Below are 18,300 nucleotides of genomic sequence, written 5' to 3'. Positions count from 1 at the left end.
CAAACACCCACCAGACAATATACACATACACATTTCTAAATTAACAGCATTGGCAAAAACTGAAAATACTTGTATTTAAAGTTGATGACAGTATGAAAACACGGAATCGGCCCAGGAGCGGTGGCTCATGCCTGTAACCCCAGCACAAGATCAGGAGTTCGAGACTAGCCTGGCTAACATGGTGAAACCCCCATCTCTACAAAAATTAGCTGGGCGTGGTGGCACATGCCTGTAATCCCAGCTACTTGGGAGGCTGAGGCAGAATAGCTTGGGCCTGGGAGGCAGAGGTTGTCGTGAGCAAAGATGGCACCACTGCACTCCAGCCTGGGCAAGAGTGAGACTCTGTCCCCAATCCCCCCCCCGCCCAAAAAAAAGAAAACAAAGAATCTTATATGCTATTGAGAGGGATGTTAATTAGTACCTTTACGGGGCAATAATTTAACACTAAAATTTTTCGATAATTGTGCAATATTTCTTCTGGGAACTTACCCTAGAGAAATACTACAAAAATATAGACAAAAATCTTTACCATATAAATTGGGTAACTGTCTTTTGGAAAACAAATCATGGCCTAGCTACACAATGGTATGAAAAGATGCCCGTGTAAAGTGAAAAAAAGCATCTTGTCGAACAGTCTGCATAGTATGACACGTTTATTGAGATAAATGATTCTGTGAAGGTATGTCTGGAAGCATGTAACTAAAACTATTAACAGCAGTTACGTCTGGGAAATGAGACAGGGATTTCAGGTTTTATTTTGGCCATAGATACATTATTTTGATTCTAAATTCATCATTTATTTACTAACTTAGCATTACTATTGAGTACCAAGTATTTGCCAGGGAATTATTCTGGGAATACAGTAATAATTCAGTTTAAAAAAATAAAATCTTTGGAGCTTACATTCAAGTGGGAAAAACACAAATATAAACAAGAAAGGTAAACGATATAGTATGTTTAAAAGTACAAAAGAGAGCAGGGAGTACAAAATACAGCAGGGAGATGAGACAGGAATGCCCCAGTAGCTGCAGCTTTAGATAAGCCTCAGTGAGAATGACACTTCAGGAAAGAAATGAGGAGGCTGAAGAGCCTGAATGAAGAACATTTGGGTAGGGCAAATAGTAAGTGCAAAAGCCCTAAGGCCTGACCTGTTTTGGAGGCAGGCAGGACGGCAGGAGCGGGGTGAACACGAAGGAAAGGGATGCTCCATGTTTTGCCCAGCGTTGAAGGCTATTGTGGAATTTTGAGTGCCATGGTAATCTATTGGAGAGTTCTGAGGGTTGGTGTGATCTGACTTGAATCTCAAGGACATTTGGGATTCAATGTTGAAAACAAATGGAAAAAGGAAGAGCGAGCAGGGGCAGAGGCAGCAAGCTCAGGAGAAACAGCAATTAAGTAAACAATGGGTTTACTTGTTCAGTTTTGAGACTTCTTTATGTAATCTAGATGCAAGTCATTTATCAGAAATGTTTTGCAAATATTTTCTACCACTCTACAGCTTGTCTTCTTGTTCTCTTAATGGTACCTTTGAAAGAGAAGTTTTCCATTTTGATAAAGTACAATTTATTGATTTTTCCTTCATGGATTGTGCTTTTGATGTTGGATCTAAGAAATCTTTTTCTAAACCAAGGCTGAACACGTTTTCCTTGTCGTCTTCTAGAAATTATACAGTTTTGGGGAACTATAATCCATTTTGACTTTAATCTTTGCCAGTGTTAAGATATGATCAATTTTATATTTTGCATCTGATGCCCAATTATTCCAGCACCATTTTTTTTTAAGACCTTTGCACCTCTGTTAAAAATCAGTTGTCCACATACATGTTGGGTTATTTCTGGACTCTATTCTGTTCCAACAAACCAATGCACAGGAAGCAGAAGGGACCGATCCCAGAAACATATGAGTGAATGAATGGGAGTACGGGGTATGAAGCTTCTCATCTTTAGGTATGTCCTAAAGAGGAGTTACTGAACAACCACAGAGAAGCAGAAAAACTCTGGCACTGTTACATATGTAAAGAAAAGTTTCAAAATGATAACTAAACAATGTAAAATGAGGCAAAAAGGGGCCTCTACGTAGTGTTTACGTATGGTTGGTTTTGGAGAAGTGTGTGACTCTGTAGAACTAGATTGCAGAAGGCTGAAAGAGTAATGGCAGGGGGACCTCCACACACCAAACAGTCACTAAGGAAGTGGCTAGGCCATCTCTCCCGGGTGAGCCTTTCTCCATGTTCCCCATGGCATTTTATTCACACCTCTGTAATACAATCTTTTGCTCATGTTTCTGTTCCATTCTGAGTTCCTTGAAGGGAGATGTCATACCCCATTCAACTATACTACTAAGTACAGTGCTAGAAACAAAACAGACATCAAAATAAAAACATTCAGGAGGAGGGGAACATTACCTTCTCAGCCCCTTGATACATCAGTTCTCCTTATCACTGTATGTTTGCAACAAGAGTAGCTAAGAACTGTGGAGTGGAAGGGGGAAATTAATGGTCAGTTTCTGAACTTCACCATGCAACTTCCTTTGCTGAAAAATTTCAACTTCACAGATTAAAGATGTCTATGGTTCAAACAGCATTTCCTCTATCACCTCGGCATTTAAAGTAAAAATGCACTTGTTTGGGGGAAAACAATCATAGGAAAAATTCTGAACCTATAGACAAATAAAAATTAGAAACAGTCTGAAGCAAAAGGATCTCCTCAGGGCACTGAGAAGGAAAAAAACATCACGCAAGTCTTTCCTTTTTCTCTGGGACATATGGTCAAGCATGTACAATGGATTTGACTGGTTTTACTCGAAGCATTCAGCTAACAGACAACCTATCTTGTAGCAGACATGCAGAAGTGGGCAGTAGCCTGCTATTGTACAAAATGTGGGGCCTTACTCTTCCCAGTGAGGATGGGCTACAATTCAAGTTAGGGAGACAGAGGGGAGGGATGTATCCGCTGCAACTATGCGTTTAAATTTATACATAAAAGGGAGGGGCCACAGTCACATTTAACTGGAGTTATTTTTCCTTCCTATTATATTAAAACATCTGGATTATCTATACTGGCTAATAATGGATATTTCTGCAATCTTAAAGCAATCTTGCAATAATACAAAAACAAACAAAAAAACTAGACTACAACTAACATTCACTTTATTCAGTTTTGTTCTCTCAACTTAGAAGGCAACAAATGACCACATAAAAAAGGGAGCATTTCAGAATATATATACATAAAAATTGGTCTGGGTACCTAAGGTGTTTGCTTTAATAGAAAACTGACACCCCCAACTAAGTGTTCTATTTAGCTTCTACAATAGTTATTCCTAGACCTTAGTCATTACATTTTTATTTAAGGTACTGTTACTTTCATGACTACAAAATGAGGCACTCGTACAAAACAGGAATGAAAACATACATATACTGTCTTATCTTTATGTCTTATTAATGCCAAAGATATTGTCAGGGATTATTTTAAAGAAGCCCTTACTCATGATGGCTATTTTTTAAAATGGCACAGGGCAGTAACAGGCTGAAAAGAAAACACCTGGTTGAGAGGACAAATTAAGTAAATACAAGACAGCTTAACCAAGGAAGTCAGCGAATCTCCACAAATGAGGCTTTTAATAATACTTTAGTGGTAACACATTTTAGTTGTTTTTTTTTTTTTTTTTTGATGGCTGAATAATATCCTAAAGGAGTATTTTAAATGTAATCTTTTAATTTTACAATGTAGAAAACTTCTCACAGTAAGTAGAGAGCTTAGAGTACTCAACCCTGAAAATGAAAATAAGTAGCTAACTTGGAAAGTTTAAAAAAGTGCCAGTGTTCTTATGGCACTACATTCTCCTGCACATGTACGTGCGTTCACACACATTTGCAAATGCAATACGATGTAGAAATGTCCAGTGTTACTGTTTTGTTTTAAAAAGTCATCAATTCAACCTAAATTCAAGAATTACACTTTTAATAGTGGCATTTTGCCAATACAGAAATGACGTATCTTGGATCAAATCATTTGAAGGAAAGTTATTCTCTATTACTTCAATAAGGGAAAGAAAATACACAAAACAAGAATCCACAATAACAGTTACATTAAATGTTGAAATAAAAATTACTTTTTGTTTACATCTGGAATTGAAATGGCCCATCTTCATTGTTTCTCCAGAGAACTAAGAGGGGGGAAAAATCACCTAAAAACATGGGAAGTTTTTTAAGGCTAGCTATACACAAACATCACATTGGCATTTTTCTTCAGTTTTCATCTCAACTATTAGTACTAAATAGTTTAAAAATCAAACATAATTTACTAATAACGAACAACTGCACACTTCATACTATGACCATTTGATAACTGGTCATGTAAAACTAACCCCAAATGCTGATTTGTCTTCTATATATAAACAGTAAAAATAAAACGAAAAGGTCTTCTTTCCTAGTTAACTTTCTTGAAGGCTGTTTTAACCCAATATAAAATGAAGCAAAATTATAGTATAATTCTTTTAAAAATTTATGTGAAGAAGGGCAGCAATACTAGCATTTTCTGAACTATGGGTTTTAAATATGTAAAAGGCTCTTGGTTAATATTAATAATAAAACCTGAATTCTACCCAAGCAAATATTATGCCGGAAAATGCTTTTTCTATGACAATACTTATCTCATTGAAAACAACAGGATAAAGTACAATAGAAAAACTAGGGGAGAATTCTTAACTAAGACAATATAAATTACCTGCCAGTGAAATGGAGGGCAATGTTTTGGCCATTCACATTGTTTGTTTACAAAACATTTGATAAGATTCATTTAAAATTCTGTAGGATTAAGAATTTTTAACCTTTTGAGGTATCTGCCTAGGATCTCTTTCGATTAAAACAGATATGTTCCAATGACTTTATACCAAGATCCAGAAATTCTTCGAAAAATTAAAAAACAAAACAAAACAAAACCCAAAATTAATATAATCAAGTTGGCCAGGCGTGGTGGCTCACACCTGTAATCCCAGCACTTTGGGAGCCCAAGAAGGGCAGATCACTTGCAGTCAGGACTTCCAAGACCAGCCTGGCCAACATGGTGAAACCCCATCTCTACTAAAATAACTAAAATCAGCCAGGTGTGGTGGCGCGCACCTGTAGTACCAGCTACTTGGGAGGCTGAGGCAGGAGAATCACTTGAACCTGGGAGGCAGAGTTTGCAGTGAGCCAGGATCGTGCCACTTGCACTCCAGCCTGGGCAACAGAGTAAGACTACCTCTTGGGGGCAAAAAAATAAAAAAAAAAGGTTAAAAAAAAACTACAAATATTATCAAGTTATATGCTCAATTCAATAATAATGTGTTTCTCCCAAAGAGAACAATTTAGAAATACACCATGACAGGCAGTATTATATTTTAAAATCCTCCTAATTTTTTATAGTAGGACTACATTTCTGAGTAAAGGTAGGGCTAACAAAGACCTTATTTCAAATGAGAGAACAGGCTACTCCAAAGTGCCAAAGAGTGTAACACTGAATCCTATGTGAAGCATTATTTCTAATACTGATTTTTTTATTTTCCAAATTTTGCCTAGGTTGGCCTTGAGCGCACAGCCTCGCCTCCCTGTGTGCTAGGACAACCGGCCAGAGCCACCGCAGCCCCTGATACTGATGTTTTAAAAAATGTGTTTTAAAGTAACTGCTTACCACTTTTAGGGGAAAATTGCTGAAGTATAAAACAGCCAGAACACACTGCTCTTTATTTTAGTAGCTTATGTTTGGCTGACTTGCATATGTTAACAATTCTCAGGTTTTAGTCTCTGGATTTTAATACTATATGAAAATTCTTTTATAGTTCCTGAAGACCTATGCTATACACTTTCTATGAGACCTCCTAAAGTATCATTCAAAAACAAACACTACCCTTACAATATACCTTTAACATTAAACACTTAGATCATGTACCCAACCATTCTATTTTTCTAAACTTCTAATTTGAAGCTTTGGTTATGAGGGAAAACAAAGTTTGTAAGGGTTCGGTTCTCTGAGATTTTTCAGAATGTTTCCAATGAAATACATTCCTATGTTAAAAGGCCAGCTCAGCCAAGCTTCCTTCTGGAAAAATAATGAATTGGTTTTATTTGAAGTTTCATTCTGTAAACAAAAAGCTTTGGAAACTTTGGGATTTCCTGACGAAAAGCTAGGAGAAATGCACACCTAGTCCTCAGCCAATGAGGCGCTAACCAGCGAGACCAGATGTTCTAACCAGTCTTCTCTAATGCTGTCAATCTAAGACCACAACCACATCTACACTTCACAAGCATCTCAGAAGTCCTAAATCCCGTAAGATGCAGTACAGTTGGTGATGTCATTCTGAAAGATTTATGACCTTGCATGACTTCTGGCCACTGCTACAGAAAAGAAACGATGTGGGGCAGGGGGGTGGGGGGTGGACTAATGAAAATCTTCATTTGGACTTTTTTTCTCTTTTCTAAGTATAGACATGCGCCCCTAACAAGCACTGAAACCCAACTCCCAATGCTGATCACATTAGGAATATTAAATTATCAAAATTAAAAATAATTTCCTCACCTAGCACAAGATACTATACAATATTACAAACACAGACACATGAAAAAAATCAGGCAGTAGAAAATGTACAACAGCTTTGGTGTTATACAAAATAACTTCCACAAACAACTAACAGTGAAGCATAAAGTTCATGTTTTCTTACCACAGACACTCCACTGCTGATTTCTACTTGTTTCCTTTAACGTTCTTGGTAAGGTCTGAATAGCCAAGAAAGAATGTACAGTTCCCTTAGTGAGAGCTGCTAGGACATCATGAACTGCGCTCCACAAGGCATCACTGAAAAGTCTTGCCTGTGCACTACTGCTCTGTGGCATGTTTCCTGTCGAGATCACAGCAGGTCCAAAATAAAGTGACAACTAGATTTAATAAATTAATATACATTTTGTTTAAAGATGTACAATGCACATTCTGTTTAATCCAAGGTTTTAGGGTATCAAGGAACTTGTATTTACACATATACAAATCTCAGACAGCAGTAAAGTCAGAAGATCCAGGGAAGAACAGCAGAACCTTACACCGCTGCTCTCTGAATGCTGAGAACACAAGTCAAATACATTTAACTTAAAAACAACGCTGAGAGATCACTGGGAAAAATCTCCAAAGAGAGAAGTCCACAAAAAAGGACATGTAAAGGGGAAGGTCAAGTTGTTGAGACAACTACTTTATTCTTGGGATGACTGTGGAGGTGCTGGAGATGAGCCTTGTTTGCCAGATTTCCGTTCGTAGTTCACAAGTCGTTGACCCACAAGATACCTAGGTTGCAAAAACAAGGTGGTTACTCTCTTGTATGAACTTACAGAGTAAAACATTCATAGGTCTTTTTAAATCTAACTCCTACTTAAAACCCATCAATGGTTGGGCTAGTCAAAGGGAGTCCGGAGTGAACATCTGTAAAGGCCAGCACATCTAGCTAGGTACGGGTTTGTAGAGAGCTGCAGAAGCAGCAAAGGCTGGAAGGCCTCCAATGCTGTGCAGTGGAGGACATGCTTCAGTCAGTGGTTTAGGGGGTCTCAGACACTCAGACACGTGGAGGTCAGGAGGGATACAGTAAACTTATGCAGTGGATTTATCTGTTAAGGTTCAGATTTTATAAAACAACTTAGTGCACAAATCTAAGGAGACAGACTAAAAACATGACCATCAGTAAAGCTAGGAAGGGGCTGGGCGCGGTGGCTCACACCTGTAATCCCAGCACGTCGGGAGGCAGAGGTGGGTGGATCACCTGAGGTCAGGAGTTTGAGACCAGCCTGACCACCATGGTGAAACCCCATCTCTACTAAAAATACAAAATTAGCTGGGTATGGTGGCACATGCCTGTAGTCCCAGCTACTAGAGAGGCTGAGGCAGGAGAACTGCTTAAACCCGGGAGGTAGAGGTTGCAGTGAACTGAGATTGTGCCACTGCACTCCAGTCTGGGTGACAGAGTGTGACTCCATCTCAAAAAAAAAAAAAAAAAGGTAGGAAAGGACGAAAGTAAAACTAGAAGCTCTAGTTATAGAGAAGAAAGGAGAAATCAAAGGAGAGATTTCAGTGAAGTCAAAGGGAAGACAGCATGGCAGTGAGTGAGTGTAAGTGACAGGAAGTGGGAGAACATGGTTCAACAACAGAATGGCAAATGTTCCTAACTTAAGTATGTGACAAAAAGAGAAGGCAATGGCAAAGGCCAATAGGGCTGCAGGAACAAGGCGGATGTCACTGTGGTTGGAGCGACAGGGCTGGAGATTCTACTCAAGGAGACAGACACCTCTAATGCCAGGGAAGGGCGACAGCTGCACTGACGGCTCACTGAAGGCCTGCCTCACTTAACGTGAGCAGACGGCTTGCAGGCTGACCCCAAGAGGACAGCAGCGACAAAGTTGGATGGCAACAAGCTGTAGGTGGCTGGGCACAAGTGTGAAGGGCACCCATTTGGAGGCAGAGATGCAGATCCAGTAAAAGCCCACAGAGTTGAGTTAAGGAGGCTGAGGGAGAGTGAAGCCTGCACATGACAGGCTGCCAGGGAGCTTTCCTTCATCCCTTTCCTCCGTTTATGGAGGAAATGAGACCAACAGTCCCACGCTGCAGCATTGTTTTAAGAAAGGGAAAGTGTATGAAGCCTGGTGACAAAGGCTTAGCATGTTTTAATAAGAGCTCACTGTTGGAACTCTTACTTTTCACCAATACCTTCTCCACCCTGACTTTCATCTATTACTTTTCTGTAAATGCGCACAAGCCTAAGGAAATATTTGGGTAGTTTATGTCCAGTAGCTTAATATGTCACTTTTTAAAAAGTATGCTAATCTTACTGCATCTTTATCCATAATGTCACTGTTTTATTCCTTTTCTTTTGTCTTACCTTCTTTTCTTGAAGTTAGCCCTTCCTTATCCCACTGTTTCCCAAACAACCAGTGTTTTTTAAAACTTTGAGGATTTTGTAAATATTTTAAACAGTGAAGGTTGAGCAATATCTACTAAAATATACATAGCACTACCCGGCACACAGTGATGACCAAATAGCAAGATGCACTAAGAATATGGGCAGCATTATAGCAATGACAAAGTAAGTAAATAAAAAGCATACAGATACCAAGTTAAATTGAACAAGTCCAAAGAGTAACTCAGTGGCAGAGAAAGGAGACTCTGAACCCAACTCCCTCTCTTCCACCACCACTCACTCCCTCATACTCAAGCCCACCACACACACACACACACACACACACTCTCACATACACACTCACTCTTAGCACCTCCTACAGACCAAACACTATGCTAAAGAGTACATATACAACAGCTGACAAGACATGCCCTCACTTAAGTCTACAGTTTTCTGCATGAAGGAATAGATGGGAAAAGAGGAAAGAGGACACTGGGCTACAGGAAAAGGCAGAAGAAGATAAAGCATGAGAAGTAAGAGGTCAATGGGAATAGACCCCTGGCAAAGGCTGAGAAGGGCAGAGTGCAGAAAGGCAGGCACCCAGCATACAGAAAGAAGCAGGCAGGAAGTTCCTTCAGGGCATGTCTTGCTTGTCATTCTGTTTGCAGTATTTACTCCTCTGCCAAAAAGTTAAGTGCTAAAAAGTTGATTTTCATCATTGAAAATACCCCTTCCTCTTCTTTCAGTTGACAGTCCTTTGTACTCTGACTGGCTAAGTATACTTGTATTTTTTACTGTCAGTAAATGCTTTGGAGAAGTCTTGAACGCTATAAATTTCATTCTCAAAAATCTTACTCCTCAGAACAAATAAGGTAACTGTATAATTTGTTGTGCAAGGAGGGACAAGCACAACAAAGGGGGTAGTGTTAATAATGACACAAAGGCAGCAGGTATAAACTGGGACTCTCTTGGCCGACTGAGATGGATAAACAACAAACTCACTTTCTCTGCTAGAACCCAGTGAAGTAGATGATTCAGCCTACAGTTAGGACATGAAAGGTCAAATATTATCCCAGGAAGGTGTCTTCCTTGGCTTTCCTCAATCTCTCACTGACATCAGGTGACAGAGTTTTCAATGGTTTCCTCAAAACAGAGAGTCCCACAACATTTTTGCAGTAACCCTCAAGCCTCTCTGTGCAACCTGAGAGTAACCTAGTGGCCCTGCATAAGCAAGAGGAGCTTATGCAGGGCACTGCTGGTTTCTAATGCAGGCTTCTTATTTTTATCTAAAACTATTTAATATACTGTCAGACCAAAACATTTCAAAACAGACTGAAAAACTATTTGGAATGGGCATTAAAAAATCTCTTGGCTGGGTGCACTGGCTCACGCCTGTAATCCCAACACTTTGGGAGGTCAAGGCAGGTGCATTACGAGGTTAGGAGATCGAGACAATCCTAGCCAACATGGTGAAACCCTGTCTCTACTAAAAATACAAAAATTAGCTGAGCGTGGTGGTGCACACCTGTAATCCCAGCTCCTTGGGAGGCCGAGGCAGGAGAATCACTTGAACCTGGGAGGCAGAGGTTGCAGTGAGCCAAGATCGCACCACTGCACTCCAGCCTGGCAACAGAGCGAGACTCGGTCTCAGAAAAAAAACCATCACCACCAAAAAAAAACCTCCCTCTCCAAAACAGTTTCTCCCAGTCTTTTCCAGCTCCGTAAGTGACAACTCCATATTCCCTGTTGTTTGGGCCAATTGAGTCCTTGATTCCACTCTCCTTCACATGTCACACTATCTGTCAGCAAACCTTGCTAATCCCACCTCCAAGTATATCCAGAATCTGAGCATGTTTCCCTCCTATGATCTGTCACATCAGACACATAAATTAAGAAGTGAAAACACCTAAACAAGAGATGAAAAGAACACCAGACTTACTTGTCATTTTTAATATGTTCATAAAGGCGCTTAAACTGGCGGACCTGGAAGGACAAAATTGCCATCAATACCACCACCATCAGTAAAAATGGATAAATCCGCCGATGGACTAAGTTTTGCATTTCCGCAGTAACACCTAGAAAACAAAAAAGAAAAACTTTAAGTGTATGTGAAATAACAGTGACATGAAACATAAACATGTCCTTCCCCTAGGAAGAATGGACTGGGGCAGACAAGCTTTCTAAGCCCCAGGTCTGTTAACTTTCTACAATCTGTGTGGGTCATGAGCCCTTTCTGACCCCCACTTTTCTCATTTGTAAAACAAGGAGGCCAGACATGGTAGCTCACGCCTGTAATCCCAGCACTTTCGGAAGCCAAGGCGGGCCGATTGTTTGAGGTCAGGAGTTCTAGACCAGCCTGGCCAATGTGGTAAAACCCTGTCTCTACCAAAAAACACAAAAATTAGCCAGGTGTGGTGGCGTTGCACCTGTAGTCCCAGCTACTCAGGAGGCTGGGGTGGGAGAATCGCTTGAACCTGGGAGGTGGAGGTTGCAAGGAACTGAGATCACGCCATTGCACTCCAACCTGGACAACAGAGTGAGAACTGGATGAGATGACTTCTCATGTTCCACAAGCAGTGGTGTCATTTATACATTTCAACTGCGCCACAGTTTAAAGAGGCAAAACCAAAACTGTGCTTATATAATAAAAAATATCCTCAAACTTTTAGAACACACATGTATTTATTTTTCTATATTTAACTCATGAGTTTTAATACTTCCTTAGCAGAGGGGACGGGGGGGGCTTTAAAATCAGAGCAAGTATTTCCGAGGAAATCAGAAAATTAATACCCTCAGGTGGATTATTCCAAACACAATAGTGTGCTGTGCATAAGACTAACGTGTAAGAATTACATAAAGCGGCCGGGCGCGGTGGCTCAAGCCTGTAATCCCAGCACTTTGGGAGGCCGAGACGGGCGGATCACGAGGTCAGGAGTTCGAGACCATCCTGGCTAACACGGTGAAACCCCGTCTCTACTAAAAAATACAAAAAAAAAAAAAAAAAAAAAAAAACTAGCCGGGCGAGGTGGCGGGCGCCTGTAGTCCCGGCTACTCGGGAGGCTGAGGCAGGAGAATGGCGTAAAAACCCGGGAGGCAGAGCTTGCAGTGAGCTGAGATCCGGCCACTGCACTCCAGCCTGGGCGACACAGCGAGACTCCGTCTCAAAAAAAAAAAAAAAAAAAAAAAAAAGAATTACATAAAGCGTCTAAACAGGGCAAAACAGGTACTAACATTTTTCATTTGCCACTCTTTTTCCCTTCCAAAGTCTTTCCAGAAAAGCTCACAATAAAATTTTTAAAAATGAAAATACGAACGACTGGTTTGGAAATCCAAATTCTTAAGTCTATATACTATTAATGGGCAGAAAATAATATATGATAATTAGAATAAAAAAGAAAATAGGGCATTCCTAGTCTAGACAAAACCAGTAAATAGATTGTTCTAAAGAGTCAAAATAATTTAATTTTAATGACATATTCAACTAATAAGCAATGGGCTGGGCGTGGTGGCTCACGCCTGTAATCCCAGCACTTTGGGAGGCCGAGGCGGGTGGATCATCTGAGGTCAGAAGTTCAAGACCAGCCTGGCCAACATGGTGAAACCCTGTCTCTACCAAAAGACAAAAATTAGCCGGGCATGGTGGTGCATGCCTGTAGTCCCACCTACTCAAGAGACTGAGGCAGGAAAATTGCTTGAACCCAGGAGGTGGAGGTTGCAGCAAGCCGGGATTGCATCATTGTACTGCAGCCTGGGCAAAAGAACGAGACTCTGTCTCTCAAAAAAACCAAAACAAACAAAAACTAATAAGCAATGGACTTTGAAATATATTTTGCATGAAATATATATTTGCATTTTAATATGGTATTTATGATACTTGGCATAGTCACAATTCAAACCAAATAAAAGCCTTGACGTTTCTACTTGGAAGGAACCAGGAAACGATGCAGTTTGCACACTGTGGGTCCTCAGCTTAACTGTTCCCTGTTTCCCATGCCACCCTGCAGATTGAGGGATACATTGCTTAGCCTCTCTTTGTATAGACAAACCTGTGTTTAGCAATTTTTTTTTTTTTAAGAGACAGGGTCTTGCCCTGTTGCCTGGGCTAGATTGGAGTGTCACAACCTGAGGTTAGCCCTGAACTCCTGGGTTCAAGCAATCCTCCTGCCTCAGCCTCCAGAGCAGCTGAGATTACAGGCGCGTGCCACCACTCCCAGGTAATTTATTTATTTGTTTTTTTAGAGGTTGGGTCTCGCCATGTTGCTCAGGCTGGTCTTGAATTCCTGGCCTCAAGCAACCTCCCACCTCGGCCTCCCAAGCAGCTACTGCACATGGCTAATATCTTTACTGGCTAAGAAGCAATGAGACTATAAGAAGTCAAACCAGTGGCAAAAGGTATGGAAGGGCACACACACAAAGGGCTTCCAAGGGGCTGGAAAAGTTCTATTTCTTGACCTAGTAAGGTAACATACAAGTATACATGTTACACTGCAAGTTTGGTTGTGTGTTTTTTAAGCTCTTCTCTCATGGTTAAAGGGAGGAGGGCGGCATTTCTGGCAGATGGATAAGACAAATGATAATGTGGAGACAGCCATGGAGATAAGAGGACATGCTGTGTTTGATAAGAGGCCATTCCATGGTTGTTTAATCAAAACTCAGAGTATATGACATGGAGTAAGGCAAGGAGTGAGGTCAAACTGAAGTCCACATCAAAGCAAAAGGAGGAGCCTTGTAAACTATGCCAAAAGGTTGGACTGTATTAAAGGCCACAGAGGAACCAATGAAAAAATGTTCACCAAAGAGGCACAGTGAGATTCATTCTTTTGAAAGGTCATTGTGCCCAATGTGGAGAAGGAATTAGTGGTGGCAGGTTTAAGGCTGGGAAACCAGACAGGAAGGTGCCAAAGTTAGGGTAGGAGACGAATGACTCAACAGAAGTCAGGAGCAAAGGCTCCAGAGACGAGACCAGATTCTTCAGGGAAGAATGGGACACTTGGAGACCAGAGGGACATGGAGGACAGAATAAGGTGACATGATAGCCTTCAAGGTTTCTGACTTATGCAATTTGTTGGATGATAATGTTTGTTGCCGAGAGATGGAATTCTGGAGAAGAAAAAGATTTGGAAAGGAAAAGTCTCTGATTATAATTTTGAAAATATGCTGGGTTTAAGGAGCTATGAGGATTCTTCAGTACACAAACAATAAGACAGTGTATTTCCAAGTATAAACATGTTGCACATTAGCATCTCCTCTTTGGGTCTCCTTTTATGCCAAAGAGTATTTCTTTAAAAATTAAATATAACAACACTGTTACTTAATTTTACATGATCACAGCACTTCTAGTCAGAAGCAGACAACTTGAAGGAAATCTGATCCTGCCTATTTTGTACAGCACGTAAATTTCAAATTTTATCTTCTGGTAGAGAAACTGTATCAAAGAGCTTTATGACCCTCTAATCTCACCCAGAGTAGTCAAATCTAAGAAAAGTAGTATTTTGAAATCATTGTTTTAGCTGGATTCATGTTTACAAATAAAGCATATGGAGTGAGCCATCCTTTTTACTAGGGGTGAAAAGAATGTCCAATGTTAGTAAAAGTGCTCCTTCAAAGTTCCACAACCAGCATTACGTACCTAGTAAAGGAACAACACCAGAAGCTATGACATAAGGTACACACAGGGAAAGCAACAGCACAGAGATCACTGGAGCTGCCAGTCTACGAACAATATAGTGAAGGTCAATGTTCCGGATGCCATTTGCATAAACCTGAAACATCATAAAAAAACAATTAGAACAAAGATACAAGACAAATTCCTCCAAGTTAATAGAGCAATCTCCACACAACTGAATCTGCCAACCCAAAAATAGTCAAACTGGTTACCTTTAAGTCAAGGCAAATTCTGGTATACCAACACAAGCACAGTGCCCACGAGTTTCTGAGGAAATGTATTTACCCACTAACACTCCGCAATTAGCTCTGCTAAGTGATGAAATAAGACACTAATCTAGAATAATTTATACTCTACTTGCACTATACAATACCAGATGACATTCAGTGTTATTCATTCAAGTCCACACTACCTGAAGTAACTTCATACACCTTATGTAAGACACATGTAATATGTAATATTGTGTTATTATACAATATTGCATTCATTTTATCTGAGTATGATGAGAAAATACTGAAGCAGGAAACATTTCTGAAAAGCTTGCATAAATCAAATTTTAACAAATCAAAAGGTATTTAAAAATTTAGTATGAAAGAATTATATAGTGAATATAAAAAAAGGAAGTCCAAGAATTGCTAGAACATTTCCATCATCTTATCCAGAAAACTCTACAAGAGTATTGCAGAGGAAAGAATGGATGGAAATGGGAAAACCTTGGGAACAGAAAATTTAGATGGAGTGCAGACAGAAACAAGGCAGGCAGCTGTTATTTTCTTCTCCTCTTGCCTCCTCAGCAGCACTTAAACCTCTCTTAGCTGTGACTGAATGTAGCATAACTCAAACCCATCACCTCAGAATTTGAATGGCAAACATGCTTAACCTTTTGAAGGCATGCTTCCATTCCCAAAGACACCTAGTTAATCCAAATGCATTTTAATCAATGAAGCAAAGCATCCCAGTGTTTCTCAACCATTCCCAACCATTTTACTTAAATTTATACAGACACACACACACACACACACACACACACGCAAGAGAAAACAATAACAGAACAAATTATTTAGAGGATCAATGATGTTCCACAGCCTCCAGTATGAATAAACCTTATCTCCACGCTCCTTTTTCAAGGGCCAGAGTCTAACCTGGCCACTCTAGAGTGTACTGGCCTGCACTCTGATCCTGAAGGGATATGAAGCCAGAAGCCCCCAATCCATCACACTCCTGGTGGACTTCAGAATTAGCCCATCCTTGGCCGGGCGCGGTGGCTCAAGCCTGTAATCCCAGCACTTAGGGAGGCCGAGACGGGCGGATCACGAGGTCAGGAGATCGAGACCGTCCTGGATAACACGGTGAAACCCCGTCTCTACTAAAAAATACAAAAAAACTAGCCGGGCGAGGTGGTGGGCGCCTGTAGTCCCAGCTACTCGGGAGGCTGAGGCAGGAGAATGGCGTGAACCCGGGAGGCGGAGCTTGCAGTGAGCTGAGATCCGGCCACTGCACTCCAGCCTGGGCTACCGAGCGAGACTCCGTCTCAAAAAAAAAAAAAAAAAAAAAAAAGAATTAGCCCATCCTTTAGACACACCCACAAACACACTGCAATTTCCCCAACCCCCCACTCCTAAGAATCAAAATCTTGAAATATAGGTACTTTTTGAACAGATTTTCTTGAGCATGCTTGGCTAACTACTGTCTATACTTCTCATACATCAAAAAGAGGTGTACTTTACTGCTACAGAACTGTCATGTCTTATTTATGTGGCACTGGCCTAAGGATAAGAGGGGTCCCAACAAGTACATCTGCTAGATAACTAAAGCGTAAAGAAGTAGCAAAATGTTATGTTGGCCATTTTGGATAGAAATTTTCCTTAAAAGAAGTACCATACTCCTAGTCTTCTTATCGGAGTGCTAAAGCACAGTCTATCTTTTCCAAAGTATTGCCACAACAATCAAATTATCTGGCAGTTCTGTAACACAATAACAGTCTTAGGCATTATGTAGCTAGATCAAGCCAAAACAGCTCTCCTTTTGTAATCTGTTTTTTCCTCTCCCTTTACCACCTCGAGCAATAACCTTTTCCCCACTCCAAAATCTACTATAGGCTTAGATACATTCATATCAAACTTCACCAGAAAAAAAGCACGTATTTTCATTCTGTCTCCACTACGAACAGGGTTCTAGATACTGTAAGCTACTGGTTAACCTTCAGATAAAGGATGTCTTAAACGTGGTTGATGAAAATTCATGGGAATATAGAAGACCACAATATGTCACCCTAAAAATATGTCTCTTTGGCATAGGGATTGTTTTGAGCTGAATGCAACTGAGAAAGGTAAATGTAGGAAAACTTTCTGTCCTCCCTCTATTGCCTAGAAGCAGAATATAAACGTATAAAGACAAAAGGTAGCCCACCCTACCTGCCTCCACCAGGGAGGACAAAGATTGCCCACTGAAAAGAGTTTTGGGCCTCTCTGGGCCTCTAGATGGCACCAGAGGAATCTACACTGCCAAGTTTTACTAAGGAGCAGCATCTAGCCACCCCTAGAGAGTCAAAGTTCTTTTCATCTTGTCACTTCTCTAAAAATTTATTATTCTTTGTTGAAGATCAGCTGGAATTCAAAGCCACCTCTTTGAAATTACTCATTCCCTGGGTATCTCCATGTATATATGAAATACGTACTTTAATAAACTTTTGTTTTTCTGTTCTTAGTCTTTTATTAAAGGGTTCCATTTTAACTAAAAAAAAAAAAAAAAAAAAAAAAAAGTTGAGAAAAAAATTATTTTTTTCCTCCCCTACAGTGGTAAAACTAAACTGCCGTCTTAAAAAAAAAAAAATTATATATGCCCATCAAATAAAATGTAGAAAACTCAGCAAGTAAGAAAGATAAAAGAGTTATAGCCGCCAAACATAAACACAACCAATTCCAGAATGTCTTTCTCTGAAAACTGATCTTGCTTACCTGTTCAATTACAGTTTTCAGCCACCACTGAGGACCCATCAATGTTATAGCTGCAATGATTTTGGCATGCAGGACTCCAAGTGCCCAGTCCTAGGGAATTAAAAACCATTTAACAGATTTCTGTTGTTTTTTAACAATAAACACAGCAGAAAGGCTGTATAATTTTCTTACATTATTTCACATCAAAATAGAAGTTCTACAGGACTGGCAACAGTTTTACAAAAGACTAACATGTACTGAAAACCCAGAGAATTCTTTTTCTTCAACAGCTCAAATTCAGTGCTTCCACCAAAAATCATTCTTCTATCTTTTAAAAATCTATATTGTTTTCCCAAGAGTTAGAAATTCTAAGTCTGGACACTAACGGAGATCTCAAAAGCAAATAAAATAAATGCCAAGATTTTATTTCAAACCATCTTTAGGCTATTTCATTGGTTTCAACTGAGCTTATTTATGTCAAATTAAGACTGTGGAGCCAAGTTTGGCCTAAGAAACCATTCTAAAGGCTCACAGATAGCTTCTAGTTTGAAGCATTTGTGGTTCTACCAGGGAACTGTTACTAGGTTACTCCTCATGGCGCAATGGACTCTTGGCCTGCCTACCCTTCAACTCTCCACCCGGCAGTCAGAGTGATGACTACCTCCTCCCTCCCCACAGCCCCCATCACCACCACCACCAAGTATCTCTTTAAATGCAAATCAGATCATGAATGTAACTTCCCTGCTTAACAACCCTAAAGTCCTTAGCAAGACACACAAAACCCTTTACAAC

General features: G+C 40.2%; 1 protein-coding gene across 2 annotated transcripts in view; it reads right to left on the bottom strand.

Moving 5' to 3' along the window:
• Window positions 1–6,934: 6,934 nt before the first annotated feature.
• MARCHF6 (membrane associated ring-CH-type finger 6) overlaps window positions 6,935–18,300 on the bottom strand; it is a 79,781-nt gene continuing 68,415 nt past the window's right edge. For both annotated transcript variants that reach the window (XM_015139735.3, XM_015139736.3), the window contains exons 23-26: window positions 17,530–17,619; window positions 14,537–14,669; window positions 10,847–10,982; window positions 6,935–7,307 (exon numbers count right to left, since the gene is read on the bottom strand). In XM_015139735.3, coding sequence (XP_014995221.1) covers window positions 7,217–7,307; window positions 10,847–10,982; window positions 14,537–14,669; window positions 17,530–17,619 — 450 coding nt within the window. In that variant the 3' untranslated portion in view covers window positions 6,935–7,216. The remainder of the gene's footprint in view (window positions 7,308–10,846; window positions 10,983–14,536; window positions 14,670–17,529; window positions 17,620–18,300) is intronic.

Source organism: Macaca mulatta, chromosome 6 (assembly GCF_049350105.2).
Source record: "Macaca mulatta isolate MMU2019108-1 chromosome 6, T2T-MMU8v2.0, whole genome shotgun sequence".
In the NCBI taxonomy this organism is placed as follows: Eukaryota; Metazoa; Chordata; class Mammalia; order Primates; family Cercopithecidae; genus Macaca; species Macaca mulatta.
The sequence above is the reverse complement of the archived record's forward strand: the minus strand, read 5'-3'. Positions and strand labels throughout refer to the sequence as shown.